General features: G+C 39.4%; 1 protein-coding gene across 4 annotated transcripts in view; it reads right to left on the bottom strand.

The window, feature by feature from the left end:
- Positions 1-21,783, bottom strand: part of MYO1B (myosin IB) — a 2,891,345-nt gene that overhangs the window by 146,935 nt on the left and 2,722,627 nt on the right. For all 4 annotated transcript variants that reach the window (XM_044075201.1, XM_044075202.1, XM_044075203.1 and 1 more), the window contains one exon: positions 21,650-21,782. In XM_044075201.1, coding sequence (XP_043931136.1) covers positions 21,650-21,782 — 133 coding nt within the window. The remainder of the gene's footprint in view (positions 1-21,649; position 21,783) is intronic.

Here is a 21,783-nt window from a genome sequence, read left to right as displayed (position 1 = left end):
TATCTTCTCTTTGTTCTGAATTGTTAAAGGGACATCACCATATATTTCAATGGCGTCCCTTTGTCTTGCACATCTGCTAGACAAACAGCACCAGAAACACTAGATCCAAGGATCTGAACTTTGTCTGTGACATACACAGAACATGCTGGAAAGAACAATATGTGTCTCAAAAGATCCCTGCTCTGTGGAATAAGCTCCCCATCTACATGGAACAGAGTTCACCCTGACCTTATTCAAAAGAAACCTTGATTACTGGATGTGAAATCACAAATTCACCCCCCCCCCCCGCAGGTCTGCTCCTCATGTCTCTGATGGACAGAGGTCGACAGTAAGTAAATTAATCCCCAAATAACATACCCTCCACATAACCCTTACTTACCTCATTACTAACACATCCCACCATATAGCCATCCCAAGAACTCTGGGACAAATCTGGGGTGGGTTGTAGTGCTAGGCTTGCAAAGTCCCTGCTGGTCATTAGCCTAGTATAAACCTATGAACCTATGAACTATCTTGGTAAATGACTTACTCAGAGTCGCACAATAGGCAAATTTAAACTGAGGGAATTGATATCAGAGCTACAAAGTGAATTTTATTAGTACTTCACAGCCCGAATTTTCTGAGAAACTGACAAAAGTAAATATCTTAATTATGCCACAAAGTTTTTACCACAGATGGTTTCAACTGATCTTAAGATATGCAAATTAATAAATCCTTACCAAACAGTAATTTTTTTTTTTACTTGGATTTTTACCTTAAGTATTGTTATCTTATTAAAAAAATTAAAATACCTCTCAATTTTCCAGATTTTTGCCTCATATTTTTGATCTGCTCGTCATAAAATTTGTCAAATCATTTGAGGCATGAACTCATTAAACAATGGCAGACATTTAAGTTTTGACATCACATCCTTCAGAAAAGCATGGTAATATATAACCTAATACTCTAGCAACTTTCTGAAGTTTATAAGAGCAATGTTTGAAATAGGTCCATATTTTTTGTCCTTTGTCTCCCTGTTATTTTTGGATTTGTCCAGATTTATTGTACTAACAGGGTGAGAGGTATGATATACAATGTAAGCAATACCAAGAATAAAGCTTTTCAAAGATGTACCATGAAGTTGTAAACATGCTGCCCTCCTACAGCCTTTGACTTTCATGAGGGCTCTAAGAAGATGGTATCAACACTGGCTGTTGTCTGGGTATTGTTATAAAATGGATATTTCACACCTTCATTTTTAACTAGTAGACAATGTGTGGAATTTAGAAGCTTTGAAGAAGATAAAGCAAAATGGAGCTGGACAGCAAAATTATGAGAAACAGCCTACAATCTTCTTCTTCTTTCGGCTTTTCCCGGTTAGGGGTCACCACAGCAGATCACCTTGTCCGCTCATGGATTGGCAGTGGAGTTTTACGGTGTTGAGTTGGCAGCCCAGTGCCCAACCTTCCACAGAAGGTATACACACGCACTCATGCCTAGGGCCAATTTAGAGTGTCCAATCCACCTACAGCATGTCTTTGGGATGTGGGAGGAAACCGGAGCACCCAGAGGAAATCCACACGACCACAGGGAGGACATGCAGACTCCGCACTGAAGGTACCCCAGACGAGGATCGAACCGGAGAACCTCTTGCTGTGAGGTGGCAACACTAACCATTGCACGACCGCGGCCGCCCTCGGAAACAGCCTACAATGAATTCTAGAATTTTCTTCAAAAATAAGTAGTATTGAGGTTAAAAGTACACATTTCTAAGTCCTTCTATGGGGTAATGAGTATATATGCAATGAAAGTCAGATGGTATATACCCAATGAAATACATGTTCTTGCCAATGTACTGTTACACTAGGTACCTAACTAAATGACCAGCTTGTTTTCACTAGGTAATCTCATTCTGTTGAGCACTAATATTTTAAATAGTCCCAAGCATTAAAATGCAGAAAGAATAAAGAAATGACACCTTGCAGAATTACACTCTCAAGTCAGCTCCATGTTATGAGCCTATCAATTTGCCTGCTCTTGCTAAGGCAAAAGAAAGAAAAAGCAGCTCACTTTGCTTTAAAAAAGCAGTCCTAGATATATAACAATAAAGTGCCCTGTCTAATCAGGGCTGTCTGAATTAACCACCTGCAGAAAATCCATTGTCTAAAGCACAGCCTGGTTCAAAGTGAACTTCACATCTCCTTATCAGTGTATAAAAATGTGCTCTTGCTCCATACAATATAAAGGCTTGGAAAGCTAAGATTAAAGGAAAGGAAAGGACGTATAGTTTACAAGATGTAAGAGAGGTTTACATGGTGGCAAAAACTGTTCCAGAATAACACAGCTACCCAGAATTTCTTTTGCCACCAGTTTGAACAAAGTTTTTGCCAGTTGGTTTTAATGCTTTTCTTACTGTACTGAATATTTAGCAACACCAGATAAGTGCCCCGTTGGGGTTATGTTTATTTTTTTTTTTTATTTTACTTTCTTGGTGTTGTATTTTATATTACTACCTATAGTTCATGTCATCCAAGAGGGGAAAATGTGAGTGTGGGAGGTGGATTCCCCATAAGGATCATCACAAACAGTGTTTTTTTTTTTTTTTGGGTGCTTGCCACGACCATACCTCTTGTAGTATATATAAACCATTTGTGCCTAAGACACTCAGAAGCCATTTGTCTTCCCTGACCCTTTATCTTGAAAACCAACAGCTTAGACAGTTAGCCTAAGGTACCATGGCGGAATCCTTTAACCCCAAGATACTCCCACTAGGTAACAAGAAGGCCAATAAGTCTCATCCGGATTCTTTAGCTGTCCAGCCTTCACCGGATGTCTCTCAAGAAGCAGGTAATAGTTCTGTAGGTTGTTTGGTGTTTACGTTGGATTCCTCTGCCAAGACCACGCCGGAGGCCAGCATGGATCCATCTTTTCGCATGTCCTCTGAGGCTTTGCAAGCGTTTGCTATGGACGTCAAGGGCGAACCACAGTTGATTATCTCAAACGGTCTTAGAGAGATTCTATAGATATTGTTCAGGGAGGAATGTCCAGGTTCTCTTCTCAAATCTCACCAAGGGGTGTAACCTCTGGTACTTGTTAGGGCTGATGTCCCTTCTAAGAAAAATCAAAAACTGAAGAATGCTTCAGTCTGTCCTATGCATCCTCAAGGGGAATGGCAAGAGTTTACTCATGGCTTGTTCCCTGCCTTAATGACCCTAAAGCCTCCTCAAGAGGTTTCAGTACCTGCTCCTCCTTGGACCTTTACCTCTTCTAAATGACTCAGGGAACCAGATTCCTCAGATGAGGATTCCATGTCTGGCAAGGAGGAATTCAAGTGGTGGATTCGACAGTTCACTCTCAATCCAGGCCAGCCCTTTCAGGATCCAGTCCCTTCTCAAGAGCTATTCACTGATTGCTCAGATAAGGAGTAGGGGACATCTCTTGGTCACGTAAAGGTTCACGGTCTTTGGCTTCCCCATAAGAACTCAGACCATATCAACATTAAATAGATGAGGGCTCTAATTCTAGCCCTTCAGGCTTTTCACCCCATGTTCTCTCCAGGCTCCTTGAAGGTGTACACAGACAATACTACAGTGATGTGTTATGTCAACAAGCAGGGGGCCAAGAAATCTTACCACCTCTGCAGGCAGTTTACATTCCTTCAGAGCAGAATTTTGAGACAGACTCTCTGAGCAGGTCCAAAACATGGGCTCACGAATGGATGCTTCACAGACACATGTTTTTGGACATTCTCCATTAGTGGGATAATCCTCAGGTAGATCTTTTTACCTCCACTCTGAACACGCAGCTTCCTCTCTTCTGTTCCAGAGTGCCATGCCTTCTGGTGTGGAAGTCAGATGCCTTTTCCTTTCCTTGGGAGGGGAGGCTTCTTTACTCTTTCCTTCCTCTTCCTCTACTTCCAAGAGTCCTGAAGATGATTTAGTTGGACTCTCCAAACTCTTGACTCCATTTTAGCTGAAACAGCACTGGTTCCCCCTCTTAATGCATATGGCCAGGGGCTACCAACTCTCAAACCAGTTGTCCTACACTCACCAAGGTACTGGCACAGTTTCAGAGGTATTTTTTTGGGAATATTTCGTTTCTAGGTGTCTTTGTCTATACCGCACCAGTTGGATCTCCTCATACAGGACAAGGGCTCTCTCATTCATCTCCACTTGCCCACTCTGCAACTGACATTGTGGGTGATAAGTTTTGACCCCTTTCAGGAATCTCTTTTCTGAAGATGTGCTCAGGGATTTACAGGAGGCATGGAACCCCTGAACCAGAAAATCTTATATGTCCAAATGGAAAAGGTTTTTGGTCTGGTGCCATGCTTGTAACAGGACCCTTTTTTAGTGGGGTCCCTCTGGTCCTCTCTTATTTATGTGAGTTGCTCCAATCTGGCTTGGCCTATTCTTCTGTGAAGGCCTATCTGTAAGCCATTTCTGCTTGTCTGCCTTTGAATCCTCCTTTGATTTCTTGTTTTGAGGTCAAACAACTTTTTAAAAGTGCCCTGCATATTAGGTCTCCAAGAAAATCTATTCCTCCTCCTCCTTGGGACCTTAATTTTGTTTTGGAAAAATTGACTTAGGCTCCTTTTGAGCTTGCAAATTCTGCTTTTTGCAGCACTGTTCCTGGAAGACTTTTTATTGCTGGTTCTTACTTCTACTTGGAGGGTTTCTGAGCGCCATGCCCTTACAGCCATTCCTCCTTTTTTGATTTTTCACAGGGACAGGGTGTGCTCTCGTACTAACCTTCTATTATGAGAGGGACATGAATTAATCCTGCTCTATCGTTGGCAGGTAATGGATTTATTTTACTGTTTTTCACTTTAGTTAACTGTTTTAGAGTGTTACTACTTTTTTTATTTTTGCTTTACATGTCGATTTTGCACCTTAAATCATTTTAAGGTTCCCTAATACCTGAAATCTCCTTGTCCAGGTAATTTAAGTTGTTTTGTGGTAGCATTACACTCTCAAATGATCTTTTCTTGCAATTTTAGATTAAGAGGACTGGGATAGTCCATCTAATTGCAGTAGGTAGTAGCCTGATCTATTTTAGTTGGGAAACACATAAGAAAGCTGTAAGTGCAGTTGTTTTATTGGCCCAAGGGCTTAGAGCCCAGTTTCATGTGTTTTAAGTGTCTGTATAATTTTGGTGCACTTGTGGGGTTACTAGTACCCTGTATAGACAAAGACACCTAGAAATGAAATATTCCCAAAAAAATACCTCTGAAACTGTGCCAGTACCTTGGTGAGTGTAGGACAACTGGTTTGAGAGTTGAGTAGCACCGAGCAGCTAGTTTGCATGTTGAAGACCACCACCCCTTAAATTTAGTATTATATAGTCTAGTCTAGTCACTAGACCCAAATGCAAACTTAATCAGACCACTATTAACTCCACGTGCACAGCACTCTTGTAGCTCAGTCAGTAAAGGACCCGACATCATGGATATGCACTTTCCCAATTTCTCTCCAGCCAGTTTGATGGATCCCATACTGACACAATGTAAGAATTGCCTAATATTCACTGGCAACTATTTAATCTTCAAATAAACAACTATAGTATGTGATAGATACATATACACAATGTCTCTGGAAACAAAACTCTTGTGTTCAAGTACTCATAACAAAATCTGGTTGTCAGAAACACACACGCTACACCCACCACACATAGACCTACTTATGCTAAGGGACTTGAATGCAATCTTCCCAAACCCTGAAAACCTCCCAGACATTCCACATGCAAAAATTAAATGCAGAAAACCCGAAAGCACTCAACAGAAACACCATCTAACTGCACATGCAGCCACACCCAGTGCAGTTTCAAATATCAAGCCCAGAGAGCAAGACAATACACTACCCAGAACTCTAGTCACAGGGGACGTCATTGTACAACATACTGATGCCCCATTAACCAGGCTGAATATGGAGAAAATAATGGTCGGCTGCCTATCAGGGACCAGGATCCACTGCTACACATGCACTCAAGTCAACGTGCCACAAGTACCAATACAATTCACTCATAGTCCATGTAGGTGTAAATGATATGAGACACACTTCCCTTGACTATATGAAGATGATACTCTCAGACTATGTGTCACAGGCTGGTATGTGCCTTGTATTGAGCAGCATTTTATCTTCACCAGGGATGATGTCACAATATGAATAGAAGATGACTGACTTTAGTAACTGGCTTAGCTTTTGGTGTCATTCTAGGGGAATACTATATTTGTCAGTGTAGAAATACATGGTTAACTAACCACACTGAATGGTCTGCACCTGCCCCTCTAGGCTTTCAAATATTGGCTAAAACATTGTCCACCCCCCGTGGAGCCTTTTTAGGCAATGCTAAATTGACAAACCTTCCAACACAACAAACTCTACCCAAAGAAATCTAAAGGTGTTGTTGCTCGATGCCTGTAGTCTAAACAAGAAGCTCCACTCCCTCCAAGCTCTCCGCACCTTGGAGGATGCAGACAATTATGCAATTACCGAAACATGGTTTAAAACCACAGAGAGTACTCTGGCAGTGCAAGACTTCAGTGCCTTCTATACATTTACACCAGCAACCACACAGACATGGACTAAAGGTGGAGGTGTCTTGATCTGCATCAGTAACACGCATACCACTAGGTTGGATAAACAGGATGAAATTCCATACCATATCCTAGCAAGCTATAGGTTGTTCTCTCATGGGGGACTTTACTTATTAATGAATGAGAACAGTCACAAAAACAGAATGCAGGCAATAAGCGACATAGGCTCGTATTGCCTGCATTCTGTTCTTGTGACTGTTCTCATTCACTTAGGACTTTAATTATCTCTCTGTAAACTGGGAATCTACACATACACAAGCATGCTGGACTAATTAGTGCATACACCTACTACAGGTACAAACATACTGCACCCGGTACTCACAAATATGAGAGAATGTTTCCTCTCAGGTAATGTCAGACCACAAAGACGTCTCCTGCAAAATAAGAACCAATACTGTAACGCACACAAACCATGTAACAGTTAGGAACTACTCCAAGGCAAACCACCTTTTATTAAGTGATAACCTGACAAAGTTTCAAGCCACTCCAACCCCAGAACTCAGCAGCCTATGCAGAATTAGTCACTGAAATTCTTTACAACCTTGTTAATAACTAGAGACTATTGTGCCTATCTGAAATAAGCTCAAAACTAATTCTAAAAACAAATCATGGTGGAATGTAAAATTAAGCAGGTTGTAAAATAAAAGCAAAAAAGTCACAGCTAAAATTAGGAACAGTAACACCAAAAAGATAAAAACTCACTCAAACTGAACAGGCAACTAAGAGGACTAATTAAGTCCAACAAAGCAAATTTTGAGGTAAAGATATTGTCCCAGGCCAAGGACAACCACAAAACCATTTTAGCTATGTCCAAAGCCTTAAAGGAAGCATCTGAACTGTTGGGAAATGGAGCCAGATTAACAGAACCAAGAGATGTAGCAAATCTTCTGGGTTACAAACTCAGCTCCATCTCTGTCCCTTCCTCTCAGCCCCAGCTCCCCCCATGAATTACCATCTAACATAACCCCTTCAACTTTTAGTAGGAGAGCAGGTCTTAAAGGTTCTCCCTAAGACCAAGAATACAGACTCCATGGCCCCTGATCATATCCCAGGATTCCTCCTAAATAGCCTGAAATATACATGCATACATACAAATATTTCAAACACAGGCATTAATGCTCTTCTAGCCTGTCAATATACCAAAACAGTTCATAGGTTCATAGGTTCATAGGTTCATACTAGGCTATCTGCCCAAGGGCATTTATAAGCCTAGCCCATAGTTATGTGGCTTTCGCCACCCCTTTAGTTTGAATAAAAACTATGCCTATCATTTTTCTGTGCCTCTGTCAAGCAGTGACACTGAAGTAATCCCTGGGGTATATCTGCGATCTCCCATCCATTGGTCAAGATTCCTCTTGAACAAGGCCAGCGAGGTGCTCTGCCTCACATGTACCGGGATTTTGTTCCACAGCATAGGAGTCTCTGGGTGATGAATCTGTCCCTCCAGCACGTTCTATTTATAACTGTGTCAAGGTTTAAGTCTCCGCCCTTGTGGTTCTGAGGGATCTAGATTTTTGAGGTGAAGCATATTCATCAAATCTGGGTTTGACATGGCCTTATATGTCAGGCACAGGTCACCTCTGAGCAAGCGGTATGAGACTGAATAGAGCTGGAGTTCTTTCAGTCGGGCAGCATAAGACATATTTTTGAGACCCTTTATCCTTTTGGTGAGGAACTTTTGGGGCCTTTCAAGCTGCATCAGGTGTCTGGTCAGATACATTCGAACGGGCATTGTACTCAATCATAGGTCTAATGAGTGATGAGTACAGGGGGACGATGACCTCCCTTGATCTAGATGTGAATCCCTTCATGATCAGGTGGGCGATATAGAAGGTTTTCCTAACTACTTTAGCAACATGAGTGTCAAATGAAAGGCTACTGTCAACTTGGGTCCCCAGATCCCTGATGACTTTTTCTGTGCTCAGTGGATTGCCATCTATATGGTAGCTAGGGGTAACCTTGTTTTTCCCGAAGGGTATGACTATGCATTTTTTGGCGTTTAACCAGTTGTTCCCATAATAAGTGTCCAGACTGTTTTTTAAAAATATCTGAACTAGTGCTTGCTTTAATGTACTCTATTTCATGCATCAACTGTTTTCTCAGAGAATCAATAAGTACAATTCTCATTCCTACAGAATATTTTTAATTTCTCCAAGTCTTTTGGGTTTCTAATATCATGATGGGAACGCACCCCATTTTTAAGTCAAAGTATGATTAAAGTTCATGAAATTACTATTGTTTCAATCTTTAATGTTAGCCAGAAGTGCTCTTTGCAGCACCCGCAATATGGCCCGTAATGACTCCTTCTGCAATTCATATAGAGTTACGTGTATTGGTAACATATCCAAGTATGATTGTAAATTCTTTTTTTAAAAGAACCATTGCTCCTACTACTATTGGAACTGCCTGGGTATCCTTCTTCCACACTGCCCTCTTTTCTGCCTGCAAATCCTTTTATTTTATGACTTTGTGTCTCTGTACATAAGACACCATAGTCATTGGGTGTAGCAATTTCAGTGACCAATGCTACTTTTGTCTTCTTTGTATGGACTACATTATCTGGTTTCTCGCATCTACTTTTTGAACTGTTGGTAATGGGTGATCCCATTTGATATAAATTTCATAATTTTCTATACTGCCTTGTGGCTCATGTTTCCTATGTTTTTCAGCTACTTCAACATTATAATGCTGACACAATCCCCAAAGCAACAATCTTGCCACATTATTATGCCTGTCAGTATAGAGTCCTTCTGCCATTAGTATAACACAACAAGCAACAAGAAGAGCAACTGTTCCTAATTCTTTTTACAAAGCCTACTTTTGGCTGTTTCTCCCACATGTTCAATGGACTTTGTAAACCAATGTGTATGTAGTCCACTATCTTGAGCTGCCAATATTAACCTTTTGTCTTTTGGTTTAAATTCATCTGTTCTTAACCACTCGTGTCTTTGATCCTGATCAACATCAGGTTGTTCCAAGAGTTTTCTATACTTGCGACTACATTTATGCATTTTCCATATTTCTTGCCTTCTCATCTGATCCTTCATCTACCTTACATTCTTTCTTTTGTTTTTTTGGCCCATTCCGTTGCTGTCTGACTTTTATCTACTTCTGGTTTGATTTCCATTCCTGCTTGACATCAATATGCTCCTGCTAAACTAAGCAGGGAAGTCATCTTAAGACTTATTCTCCTCATGTTTTAAAATTTTCACTTCATTTGGCTCTTGTGCAGTCAGCAGATATGTATGCAGTCCTATGACTGCAGATCTATACATGTAATTAATTTTGAGGAGGCCCACACCTCCTTCAGAATGGGAAACACATAGTCTTGGCATACACTCATTTTTATAAATCATTTTATAAGCATGAAGCATCCTTCTTGTTTTCCTGTCCAACCAATCCAACACCTTTTGGGGCCAGTCGGTCACTCCAAAACTCATAAGTTAGGACAGGAAGAGCAAATTAGTTTAGAGCTTGTACTTTGTTCCTAGATGTCAGTGCTGTTTTCAGTACTAATTTTAGTCTTCTAAAACAATCCTAAGTTTCATTTGCAAAATTTGTTCATGTTTTATTGTTGATCCTTCTTCAGTTCCCAAATATTTTCACCCCTTGCTCAAGTTCATTTATATCACATTCCTCTCCCAGGCTGATTTCTTTCAGTGTTGCAGCTTTCCTGCTTTAAAGGTTGCTTTTGCACATTTATCAAGATGAAAATACATTCTTATATCATCTGAAAAAGTTCTGATCACTTGCAGTTGTGCTTTCAGTTCCTCATCTGATGAACTATACAGTTTTAAATCATCCACAAAAAGTACAAGAGAAATCTTTACACTTTGTTGATTTCTGGGAGCCAAATTGTAGCCATGACCTAATCTAATGGGTTAAGGTCAAGACAAAAGAGCAGCAGTGACAGAGAGTCACCCTGTCACCCTGGAATATCCCCCTTTGAATTTTTATCTCTGGAATAATAATTTGTCCTTTATCATGGCATCACTGCAAAGTGGTTTGCCACCATTTCATGGTCATTGTAATGTAATTGATCAGTGCAGGGTGCATCTTACATATTTTAAACACTCTGTTATCCATGAATGTGTGATACTGTCAACTGTTTATTTGTAGTCTGTCCATGCCCTACTTAGATTCTTCCCCTTTTTACAGTTCTCCATTAAGACTTTATTTAACAACAAATGATCCTTTGTTCCATATGAATTTCTTTTATCCTTTTGTTGTATTGTCATGATTGAGTTTTTATCTAAATGGCTATAAACTCTGTTGGCATCATTATATAGTTTTTACTACTGCTTGCAGATTCGCTCTTAAGTAGGAGTATTATTTTTTTCCTGTTGTTAAACTCATGGCTAAATCTTCATGCAAAGATGTTAATACTTTTAGCCAGATGTTAGGTACTGCATCTGGGCCTGGGTTTTTCCAGTTAGGAGCTTTTCTCAACTTTCTTTCAATCTCTCTGAACATTACTTCATCCCATTTCATATCCTGTACATTTGAACTTCTTATTCTTTTTTTTTTACTTTTTCTATCCATTTAGCATCTTTGTTATGTTCCACAGGATCTTCAAAGACATTTCTCCAAAATGTATATGTTTCGTCTTTTTCTGGTGGTGTTACTATTCATTTTGCCTTATGTCCCAGTTTTCTATAAAACTTTTTTGGGTCATCAATAAATTGCTTACTTTGTACTTTTACTTTATATTTATCTGCATATTTTCTACATTTTTCTGCCTGTGCTGATATTTTATTTTATTACTTGCGATAGGGCATGATAGATCCTGATCAATTCTGATACTGTGCATTGCTTTTATCACATCTATCTTTCTGAATATTTTTGTTGATCTGTTCCCTCTTCTATACTTTTCTAACAATGACACTTCTTGCCTTGTAATTTTCTCTCTTCAATACTTCCATGATGGCATTTGATTTTTTCCCCTATATTTCCCTTACTGCCCTCTGCTTTTGTGGTAAGACTTTATCTGTTATTAATTTAGCTGCACAACATTACATCCTATTTACTTCTCTTACATTGCATGAACTTCTAATTACTGTGTTCATTTGTTTTATGTTTTATCAAATTTCTAACTTTTGTGGTTTTACTGACTTTCTGTAGTCTATTTCTTTCATTGATCTTAACATGTCTGTCCATCTCTATTAAATCAAGCAACTCCTCTTTTAGATAATTTTTTTCTAAACTGAGGGCACATTCTTTGTTCTCCATTTTCTGAGGGCATTATACAGAAAGTTCCAGTGCATTTTCCTGTGACACATTCTCTTCAGTTTCTTCTTGTGTCATCCGTTGCTCTTTCATATGGGAACTCACTGGCCTATCACTCCACAATATTGACTGCGTCAGAGTTGCCTCAGTTTCCTGGTTTCCTGTTCCTTTCCTAGTTGTGCAACCCCAACTGAACTTTTGTACTGGTTTCCTATGGAAGGCTCCAAAGTATCTTCATATGGCAAATGATCAGATGTTTCCCACTCTACTGGTTTCTCCTTAATTTGGGGATCTATTGTTCTATCTGGGTCTATACTGGATGATCGAACTTTCAAAAATTCGACTGTCATATGGTCAACACCATATGATTGAATTTTTGAAAGTTCGAACGTTTTAACGGAGAACTCTGTACAGCATGGAATGGGAAGAGTTCCCTTTTCTGCACTGTAGTGCAATCTCAGAGTTGGTATATTTAAAGAGCGGGGGGGGTGTGGGGGTGCAGGGGAGCTTGCTCCCCCCTGCTTAAAACATTCAGGTAGGTTATTTGTGTAGTTTATTTTTTTTATTAGATTTTGGAACTTTTAAAACTTCGATCATATGGTGTCGACCGTATGACAGTTGAACTTTTGAAAGTTCGATAATCTAATATAGACCCGCTCTATCCTGCTGTGGTGTTAACAGAGTTAACTTTTCTACACTAAATCTTTCACTTTGCAGGTAAAACATAACCACAGTTTCTATTTCTTTAACATCTCCATTACTAATCCTCTTTGTTTTTTTTTTTTTGTATTGTAAAATTTTCCATATCCGGATGCACTTGCCTGTATTCTCTTCAAATATCTTTGGTACTGCTCTTTTTGTACTGATCAGTTTTACTTTCCCTTTGCATTACTATTGCACTACATTAAACCTTTTTCTTTCCCATGTCCATATTTCTTCTTCAGATGTCTCCTGCTCCTCCTGTTTCTCCTTGCTGGGGAACTTGTTCTAACTTGCTGTGATATAACCTGTGTTAAACTTTCTACTCTAAGTCCTTCACTTTCCATGAATTCTATAACTTCAGCTTCCATTTTTTTAACTTCTACTTTACTAATCTTCTGTTTTGCATTCCCTCTTTGGGATCTTATTTTTGTATTGTGAAATTGTCCACATCTGGATACCTTTGCCTGTATGCCTCTTCAGATATCTTTGGGGCTGTTTTTTTTTTTTTTTGTATTGAATAATTTGGCTTTCTCCTTTGTGTAAATATTGCACCATATCAGATCTCTCTTTCTTTCCCATACCCGTATTTTTTTTTATACCTTTCAAAATCTTTAGATTTTGTTCTTTATATTTTTGCACTTCCACAGTCACTTCTTTTTCCAAATGGCCCAAGATTTCTTGGTCTATATAATGTTTTTCATAAATTTGTTGTATTAATGAACACAAATTTGCATATGAAGTTTTTGAAAGTTTTTCTTGTGCAAGTATTTTTCTTTCATCTAATTTCTTTCTTAATCTTTTTTTTATATCTTCTATCTGGAAATTCTGGGCTTCTTTTGCACAATAGCAACAATGCATACTTTATTTTTTTATCCTCAGTAGTCCACTCTATTGTCTTTATGGATATTTTTTGGCCTATCAGTTTTTTGTGGATTTTTGTGGACTGCTACTACCTTCTACAATACGGAGGCATCCTGCCCGACCCTGGCCTAACCCCATTGTAGGAATGTTTCTGTGTCTTGAAGATTCTACACTGTCATTTTTTCCTATTCCTGGCAGCAGTGGGCTTACCAGGACTGAGCACGTTTTTATCCTGGGTCTGGTGCACCCAGCTATCTTTTTTTATTTTTTATTAACCTACTTCTGTCCATGATATATGCAATATAAAATACAGTCTATTTATCAATGCTGTCTTAGTAGTGAGATTTTGTGAAAAACAGGGTCCACTTCATGAAGATACTCACCAACACTTGAGGATGAATTCAATTCCCACAATACTACTCTCCTTTTACTGCTGATTTATCATCTTTCCATTTCGACCTCAGTCTTCTATACAGGTTGTCTGATGATTCTCTACTTTTTGATAAACCAAGACATCCTCAGAGATAGTCGTCTTAAAATGCCCTATATACCTGAATAAGGCCTCCTCTTCAATATCTATATGAGACACCATACAAGTGAAAATATTTTAGTGTTTAATAACTTAAATTTTTACACCCATGGATGCCCTTGGTATATTTTCTACTGCACTCTTTCCAGTTTACTCACGTTTGTTTTCTTATAAGGGTTCCATACTGTTACTCCATAGTCAAGTTTGAATCTAATATAACTAACAAACAATGACTTTACCATTTCTGATTCCCTAGACTTTATAATTTTTTATACAACCTATAATTCTATAACTATCATTAACCAAATGGCTGATATGATTAGAAAAACTCAAAGTTAGATCTACCCATATACCCAGGTCCTTAAATGAATCTACAGTTTCAATCACTGTGAGCTGTATTAAATACTCACCTTTCAATTTGTGTCTCCCAAATCTCATATGCTTAGTTTTTTTTGTATTTATCAGCATATTATTCTCCTGTGCCCAAATGGTCAATTTAGTCAAGTTCTTTTGCAGGCTTGCTCTGTAACACACATAGTCAGTTTACCCAATTTCAAGTCATCTGCAAACAGACAGTAGAACACCTCAGATGAAAAAGATAGATCTGAAAGCTACAATCTAAACAGGTATGGGCCTAAGACAGAGCTCTGTGGGAAACCCTGGCTGCAACTTCAAATTTCACCTGTCCAATTGCCACATGATACTTGCCATGTCCTATATGTAAGTCATGCAGCTATCCATCTTATCAAGAGTACATCAATACCTAGTTCTAATTTACTGATCAAAGTTTTGTGCATGACCTTATCAAATGCTGAAGTTAAATCTATATAAATAATATCAGAGAACAATTTTGCATTCTAGTGATTATTATATTGTTACAAAATATCATGTTACAGGTGGTAATAGATCTATTTTCAACACATGCATGCTGATATATGGTTATGACCCATCACGGCCACTGGAGTCACTATTCAACCATAGCCTCTGACAGGTTTCATCCCATGTGAATGGAAAACTGCAACAGTCATCCCTTTGCACAATGGCAGACAATAAACAGATCCTGGGAACTAAAGACCCATTAGTCCAACTAGTCTCATATGCAAAGCCATTGAAAGAATTATCAGAGAAATGAATATCAATGACATAGGAAGCCTTCAGACACTGGACTCAAGCCAGTTTGGCTTTGTCAAAAGACAGATCATGCCTACTGAATCTGTTGGATTTCTTTGAGTAGATCACCAAAGCAATGGGTGAGAGAAAAATGGTGCATGCTGTCTATCATGACCTAGCTAAAACATCTGATACAATATCCCACTTGCAAACAAACTCATGGAATTAGGCATATATCCCTATGTAACTCTTGGGAAAGTCACCTGGATTGCAAACAGGACCCAGTAAGTTAGGATCCTAGAGACACCACCACAAAGAGACTGATCACCAGTGGAGTCACCCAGGGCTCTCTGCTGGGCCTGCTCCTCTTTGGCATCTACATTTCTTATTTCAAGGCCAATGTCAAGGGCTTATGACTTATCAAGTCTGCAGATGACTGCAATCTAGGCGTAATCATAGAAACTCCTCTAGATACTAACATCTTACAGGAAGATCTAATACAGACAAATAACTGTTGCCAAAGCCACTGCTTAAAACTCAATGCCAAGAAATGCATAATAGTACTACTTGGGATGTTGGCTACCCAGGGAAACTATGTCATTGATAAAACACCCCTAAAAGTAGACAATCATCAGAGATTTGGGGACAAGTAAATAGCAACCTGGCTTGTGACCAACATGTGTATAAGTTAAAAATCATTGTATGTAACTCAACTTATAAGTAAAGTCACAGAATATAGGTCCAGGGATGTCATTGTACCACTGTACTCAGTCCTCATCAGACCCATCATTGAGTATAATTCCCCTTGTATGTATCTGACCAGGTACATTCAACAAATAGAACATCCACAGAGGTTCCTCACAAAATGAACTCAGGGTGTAAACATGATGTCCTATGCAGATCACCTCAAAGCCCTATATCTACACTGTTTCCTACAGACTAGTGAGAGACAATATATGCCTGGCATATAAGGTATCCTTGGATCCTGCTCTGATTGACTTTGTGCATATGTGCAAAATGAACCACAGCAGAACTACCAAATCAAAGGATTTAAACTTTGTTTGCGACTTAAATAGGACATGTTGAAGGGACAGGTATGTATCTCCGACTGGAGCCAGTGGATGGGAAATCAGAAATTCACCCCTGGCCTGAAACTTATGTCTGTGAAGGACAGAGTCAGCCATTAAATCATGCCTTAACTGATATAGACTCCTTAAAACACGCTTTAAGTCACAATAACCCATGGAGTAATCTGGGTTGCATGGCTAGGTTTATAAAGGCCTCACTGATCATTAGCCTAGTATAGACTCTACTTCTTAAAGACAGTTTAATTCAGTATAAGAGCCAAGAACATAAGAAGACATTTTTGAGAGGTTGGTATGGAAAGACAAGAAAACACATAAACTTACAGACTGGCTTATAATCCCAAAGAGCTGCTAGATAATTCTAACCTCCTTGAATGTGGGCACAATTAGGAAGATGCACTAAGCTGCTATTCATTTTTAGAATACTGAATAGGTATGTCCAGATGCTACAATATCAACCAAGTAAGAGCTTGGTAACAACTGGGATTCCTTTACCCAAGGCAAACAAGGGCATCCGGTGGTAAAGAGAAGATGTGCAGTTTGTTCTCCAAAGCACTTACACTGCACTTGATGGCAAAACAACCTAAAAGGGCCAGCTCTGTTCATGCATTACGGCTTCTGTGGTCTCCAAAGTCCTGCAATAAGGCTTTGTCGGCTCCCCATTTCCTGCAATAAGGCTTTGTCGGTTCCCCATTTCCTGCAATAAGGCTTTTGTGGTGCGAGTCTGACTCAGTCCAATAAAAAAAGGTCCATCAAGACAGACTGACAGTAGGGAAGGTAAACCAGCAGAAGGCTAAAAACTGTGTGATAATTCTGCAGAATCCTGCAATGCAAACTACTGCAGGAACCATATATGCAATGGCTAAAAACAGTCATGAAATTACTAGCTGCTACCAAATCAATAAAACCAGTTTTGACCACAACCTTGTAATGCTAACTGACTTACCTTATCTTAGTGTTAAATGTCTAATACTAAGAACACTTTTTCAAGCTAATAGAGATGTTCAAAGTCTGGAGATAAATATGCATTACTGATATGTCTGAGAAGACACAAACACAGACAGAACTCCAAAAAAGGGCTCCAGGCAAATAAATGTCCATTTAAGAGAATACTATAAGGCCCCTGCAATGAAAAGCCACTGTCAGCACCATAAAGCATTTGGTAACTCCTGCAGTAACAACAACAGTCCAAAGAGAAGCAATCAGTAATAATACAGACCTCTCAAAGAAAACAGCAGCACCTTTCTGTCTCTCTGAATGGCTAAAGTTCATCATGTGCATCAATCAAAAATAACAGTCTTGTAGTAAAATGAAGAGAATGGCTACTTAGGCAGGACTCCCTTTTGCAAAGGCTGAAAGCACTTGGGCATAAAAACTGTCTGAACCACCCGTTGTTCTTGAGGCCTGTAAGTATACATTATGGAAAATCAAGCCTACCATGAACACTGGAAATGGTGTATAGCAACTCATTTATGGAACAGAGAAGGGCTGGCCTCTTAATGGTGAGTTGGGAGGGCCCAACCAGTTATGAGGAGCTCTCAAACCTTACACTTTAATTTCTTAAAAGACAAAAAACTATGTGTGGCTGAAACTGATGTGTGGATGCATGAACGTATGGACCCTGGCCTGGTACTTGACTGTATTCTCTGGCATTACTAGTGCTACTTATGTCAAAGTTTGATGGCAAAAGAAAAATCAAACAGTGTCATGACTGCTGAAATGCCTATACAATCTACTAAAAATCCTTGATATCATAAAGTGTCAAAACCAAAACGGACGCTCCTGAGCTGTCTGTGAAGGCAAGACGAGGAGTCCGAGCCCTCTATGCATAAAGATGTTGTCCAGGCAACAGCAGAGATTGGCATCACATTTAAGCCTGGCCACAACAAAAATAACTTACGCTGTGAGGAGAAGCTTTGTCATCGCTGTACAGGCTTGACAAGGAGAGACCTATTCCACTGGATAAAAAACAAAACTGCATAGAAGTGCCACATGCAAGCCAAGTGATTAAAGGGTTCACTGCCAAAGTAAAAATGCCTTGTAGGTATTCTTGCCCTTTCTATCTATGTAACACAATGCCTTGTCCAGCAGAAATTAAATCACATACTGTGGCTTCTTAATTAATTACTCACACTAAATAAGTTCATAGATGGCAAAATTTACAAACAACTCAACCTAAGGAAAAAGGCATGCAAATCTGAACTTGGTTTTAAAAAGTGATAGGCTAATTAAAACAGAATAGCACAGAACAGAGAAATATAAATGGCATTACTTAGCATAGGTTAATAGGACCATAGCTGTGTACTAGGCTAATGACCACTAGGGCCCCTTTTAAGCATAGCCATGCATCCCAAATCTCTGACAAATTCTAGTACCTTTGCTAAGTGTAAGCAAAGCCTTGGGAGATGAAACATTTACAAGAAGTGCCCTGGGATATGAACCATTTACAAACTGCCTGTATCCATTAGAGATGTAGATTCCAAACCAGGGATGAATTTCTTGTTCCTCATATAATTATCAATGTTACATCTGAATTGGGCTAGGGAGGAATTCTGCTTCACGTGGATGAGGAGCCTGTTCCAGAGAAGAGGTAGTCTCTGGGGATACATACCTGTCTCTCCAACAGGTGATATTTATATCATAGACAAGATTTAAGTGTTTAGAATGTGTAATTTTGGTGCTGTTTGTTTTGCAGATATACAGGAGGTCCATCTGGCTGGGGTCCAACAATGCCCTGTATGCCAGACATAGGTCTCCCCACTCAACAGCTTGTAAGAGACAGAATACACAGATATGGCTTTAAGGTGGTCTGCACATGACATATTACTTATGCCCTGTATTCTGTAAGTGAGGAATCTTTGTGGATGCTCCGTTTGTTGGATGTGCCTGATACTAAAGAGGACACTGTACTCAATGATAGGTCTTATGAATGCTGAGTATTGTGGAACAATGATCTCCTTGGACCTAGATGCCATACCTTTGTTTATAAGTTGCAGAACATAGAATGATTTCCTCACTACTGTAGACAAGGGATGGTCAAAGGCTAGATTATTGCCTGTGTGTGTCCTTAAGTCCCTGACTACTGGGTCGACTCTTAGGGGTGTGTTGTTAATATGATAATTACCAAGGGTGGATGACTTCTCAAAGGATACTATTATGCATTTCTTGGCATTTCGTTTTAGTCCATGGCTCTGACTCAAGTTATTTGTCGATGTCAGCCCTTCCTGGAGAACATTAGTGTCGGTGGTGGATTCTATGACTACTTCTAATTTACAATCATGTGCAAATTAGGAGTCAGCCAGAGGCTCTTAACACTGGCCTCGACTTCAAATAAGTAAATGCCAAAAAAAGAGTGGTTTCATTGCTGATGGTCTCTCTATAAAGGTGGACTCACCAGTTCTAACTTCCTGGGTTCTCTCTGTGAGCCAGGTGGCTATCCACCAGGTGACATAAGCATTTATACCTAACCTCTTTAGTTTGTCAACAATGCCCAAGTGGGATACTGTGTCAAATGCCTTAGCCAGGTCAAGGTGGGCAGTGTGAAACATTTTGCACTCATCCATTGCTTTGATGATCTTCTCAAAGAAGTCAACAAGGTTGAGAAGGCATGACCTGCCCTTGACAAGACCAAATTGGGTTGGGTCCAATGTCTAGAGGTTTCCTAGGTCATTAATGATCATTTCCATAATAACTCTTTCATAGCTTTGCATACAAGACTGGTGAGACTTAAAGATCTGTAGTTTCCAGGGTCTGTAGATGGCCCACATAAATGGTGCTGTTCTCTATTTAGGAGGCACAAAGCTTACTTGGAGGCTACTGTTAAAACAGTGATTCCAGGGGCCTGATATATCATGTTTCATGCTATTTATAAGGCATCCTGGAATACTGTTTGGCCCACTGACGTAGTGTTCTTGGCATGAGAGAGAGAGAGAGAGAGAGAGAGAGAGAGAGAAATGAGGACCTGTTTCCTAGTGATAATAGGGGGAGTTATATTTGATGGTATTTCCACAGGGGAGGTTAAGGGGAGAGTGGGGTAAAGTTAGAGCTGAATTTGTCTGCCAATAGGTTTGCTACATATTGTGGCTCAGTACAGATGAGCACCCCAAAAGAGGAGTTAGTCAAACGTCCATACCTCCTTGATTCTTCTTAAAGGAAGGGCATGAATTCTTATGCCACTCCCAACCATCTCCCATCATCCTAACAGCTTCCATGATGAAAAGGATTCATCTAGAAAATTACTAAGAGTCAAACAGGATTCCTCATCTCTGGCAATGTCTTACCTGAGAAACCTTACATCCTTTAGTCTCAGTACACACAACACATAAGAAGAGCTCCTCTTCCTGGACAACCTTGCAATGGATCTATGATCCCCATCATGAGAATGTGCAAGAAAATCAGACATTAGCATATATACAAATTAATGAGTTCTGGGAATCATCAAATATGAGGCCTGCACCAGTGGAGAAAGTAGTATCAGTCATAACTCTGATCAAGAGTCACTTTCAAGAGTAGGGAAAGAGGAAGAAGTTCCTTGAAACATACTTTCTGGGTAATACGATCAAGAGGATGCAGACCCATTGGCTGACATCTAGAAATATCTATGTAAAGGAGCAGGACTGCTGCTGAAACACTGTATGTTAGGATGACTCAAGTCTAGAATTCTTATACCTTATATTATGCCTTATGTCCGTACACCAGTGATATTTCAAACAACCCTTTGAACAACAGGCTTTGACCCTGATCATCACTACCTTTAATTTTTGTGAGGTTACAGCTGATAAAGAAAGCTTGAATCATGCTGAAAGTGGTTAGTAACACTGTTAAATCAATAGCACCATATCAAGTGGAGTCACTAAACAAAGGTTCTTGGCAGAAGAGGCAATGCTGAAGATTGTTTTGTTTTTGCATATAATGATCACATGAAACAAGTAAGGTACGATTATTTAGGGCCACAATTTATCTTCTGGTAATGATTGTGGACATTTTTCTGTGCTCAGTCTTTTGAGGAGGACAGCACAAATAGTGGGCAAACACAGCTCCCGTATTATATGCACTGTAAATGAAAGTGAAGTAATTCAAGCAGCAATTCATTAATTCTTTATGAACCAACAAAACTAAATGCAAACCTTCTGTCACATACCTTGCTGTCTTAATACTTTTCCCCTAAACTACTTCAGTATTTAGGAATGTTACACACCTGCTGACCTTACTGTTTCTGCATTTCTGCCTGATCCTTGCAACAATGAGAGGGTCATTAGTGGACAAGGGTTCTTACATTTTTAATCTGGGTACATAGTACTGCGGTGGGGGGGGGGGGTGTCCCATTGACTAAACCAGAGATCAGTAAAATTAGATACCCCTTATAATTAAACATCTTAAAAGAAAATTTTCTCAATGTTAACCTTCTCAATTCCACAGCAGCACAGCTTCATACTGAAATAATGGAAGGCTGTTTCAAAAATGCTATTGGACTGCGGTGCATACCTGCACTAAGTTCTACCACACAAAGTAAAATGCTTTGTAATACCAGGAACATTACTTTGATAATAAAGTAATACTTGCCTTTCCATTTGCTCTGTTAATCTTATTTACAAGATCTGCAACAATAATTTTCTCTTCTATAGATCCACTCAGTTTCTGAAATTTAGGATTCGTATGAATTTCCATGTAGTCTCCATCAAATCTCTGACCAACAC

The sequence above is a fragment of the Protopterus annectens genome, chromosome 6.part0 (assembly GCF_019279795.1).
Source record: "Protopterus annectens isolate FY-2018-M chromosome 6.part0, PAN1.0, whole genome shotgun sequence".
NCBI lineage: Eukaryota > Metazoa > Chordata > Ceratodontiformes > Protopteridae > Protopterus > Protopterus annectens.
This window is presented reverse-complemented; position numbering and strand designations above follow the sequence as displayed.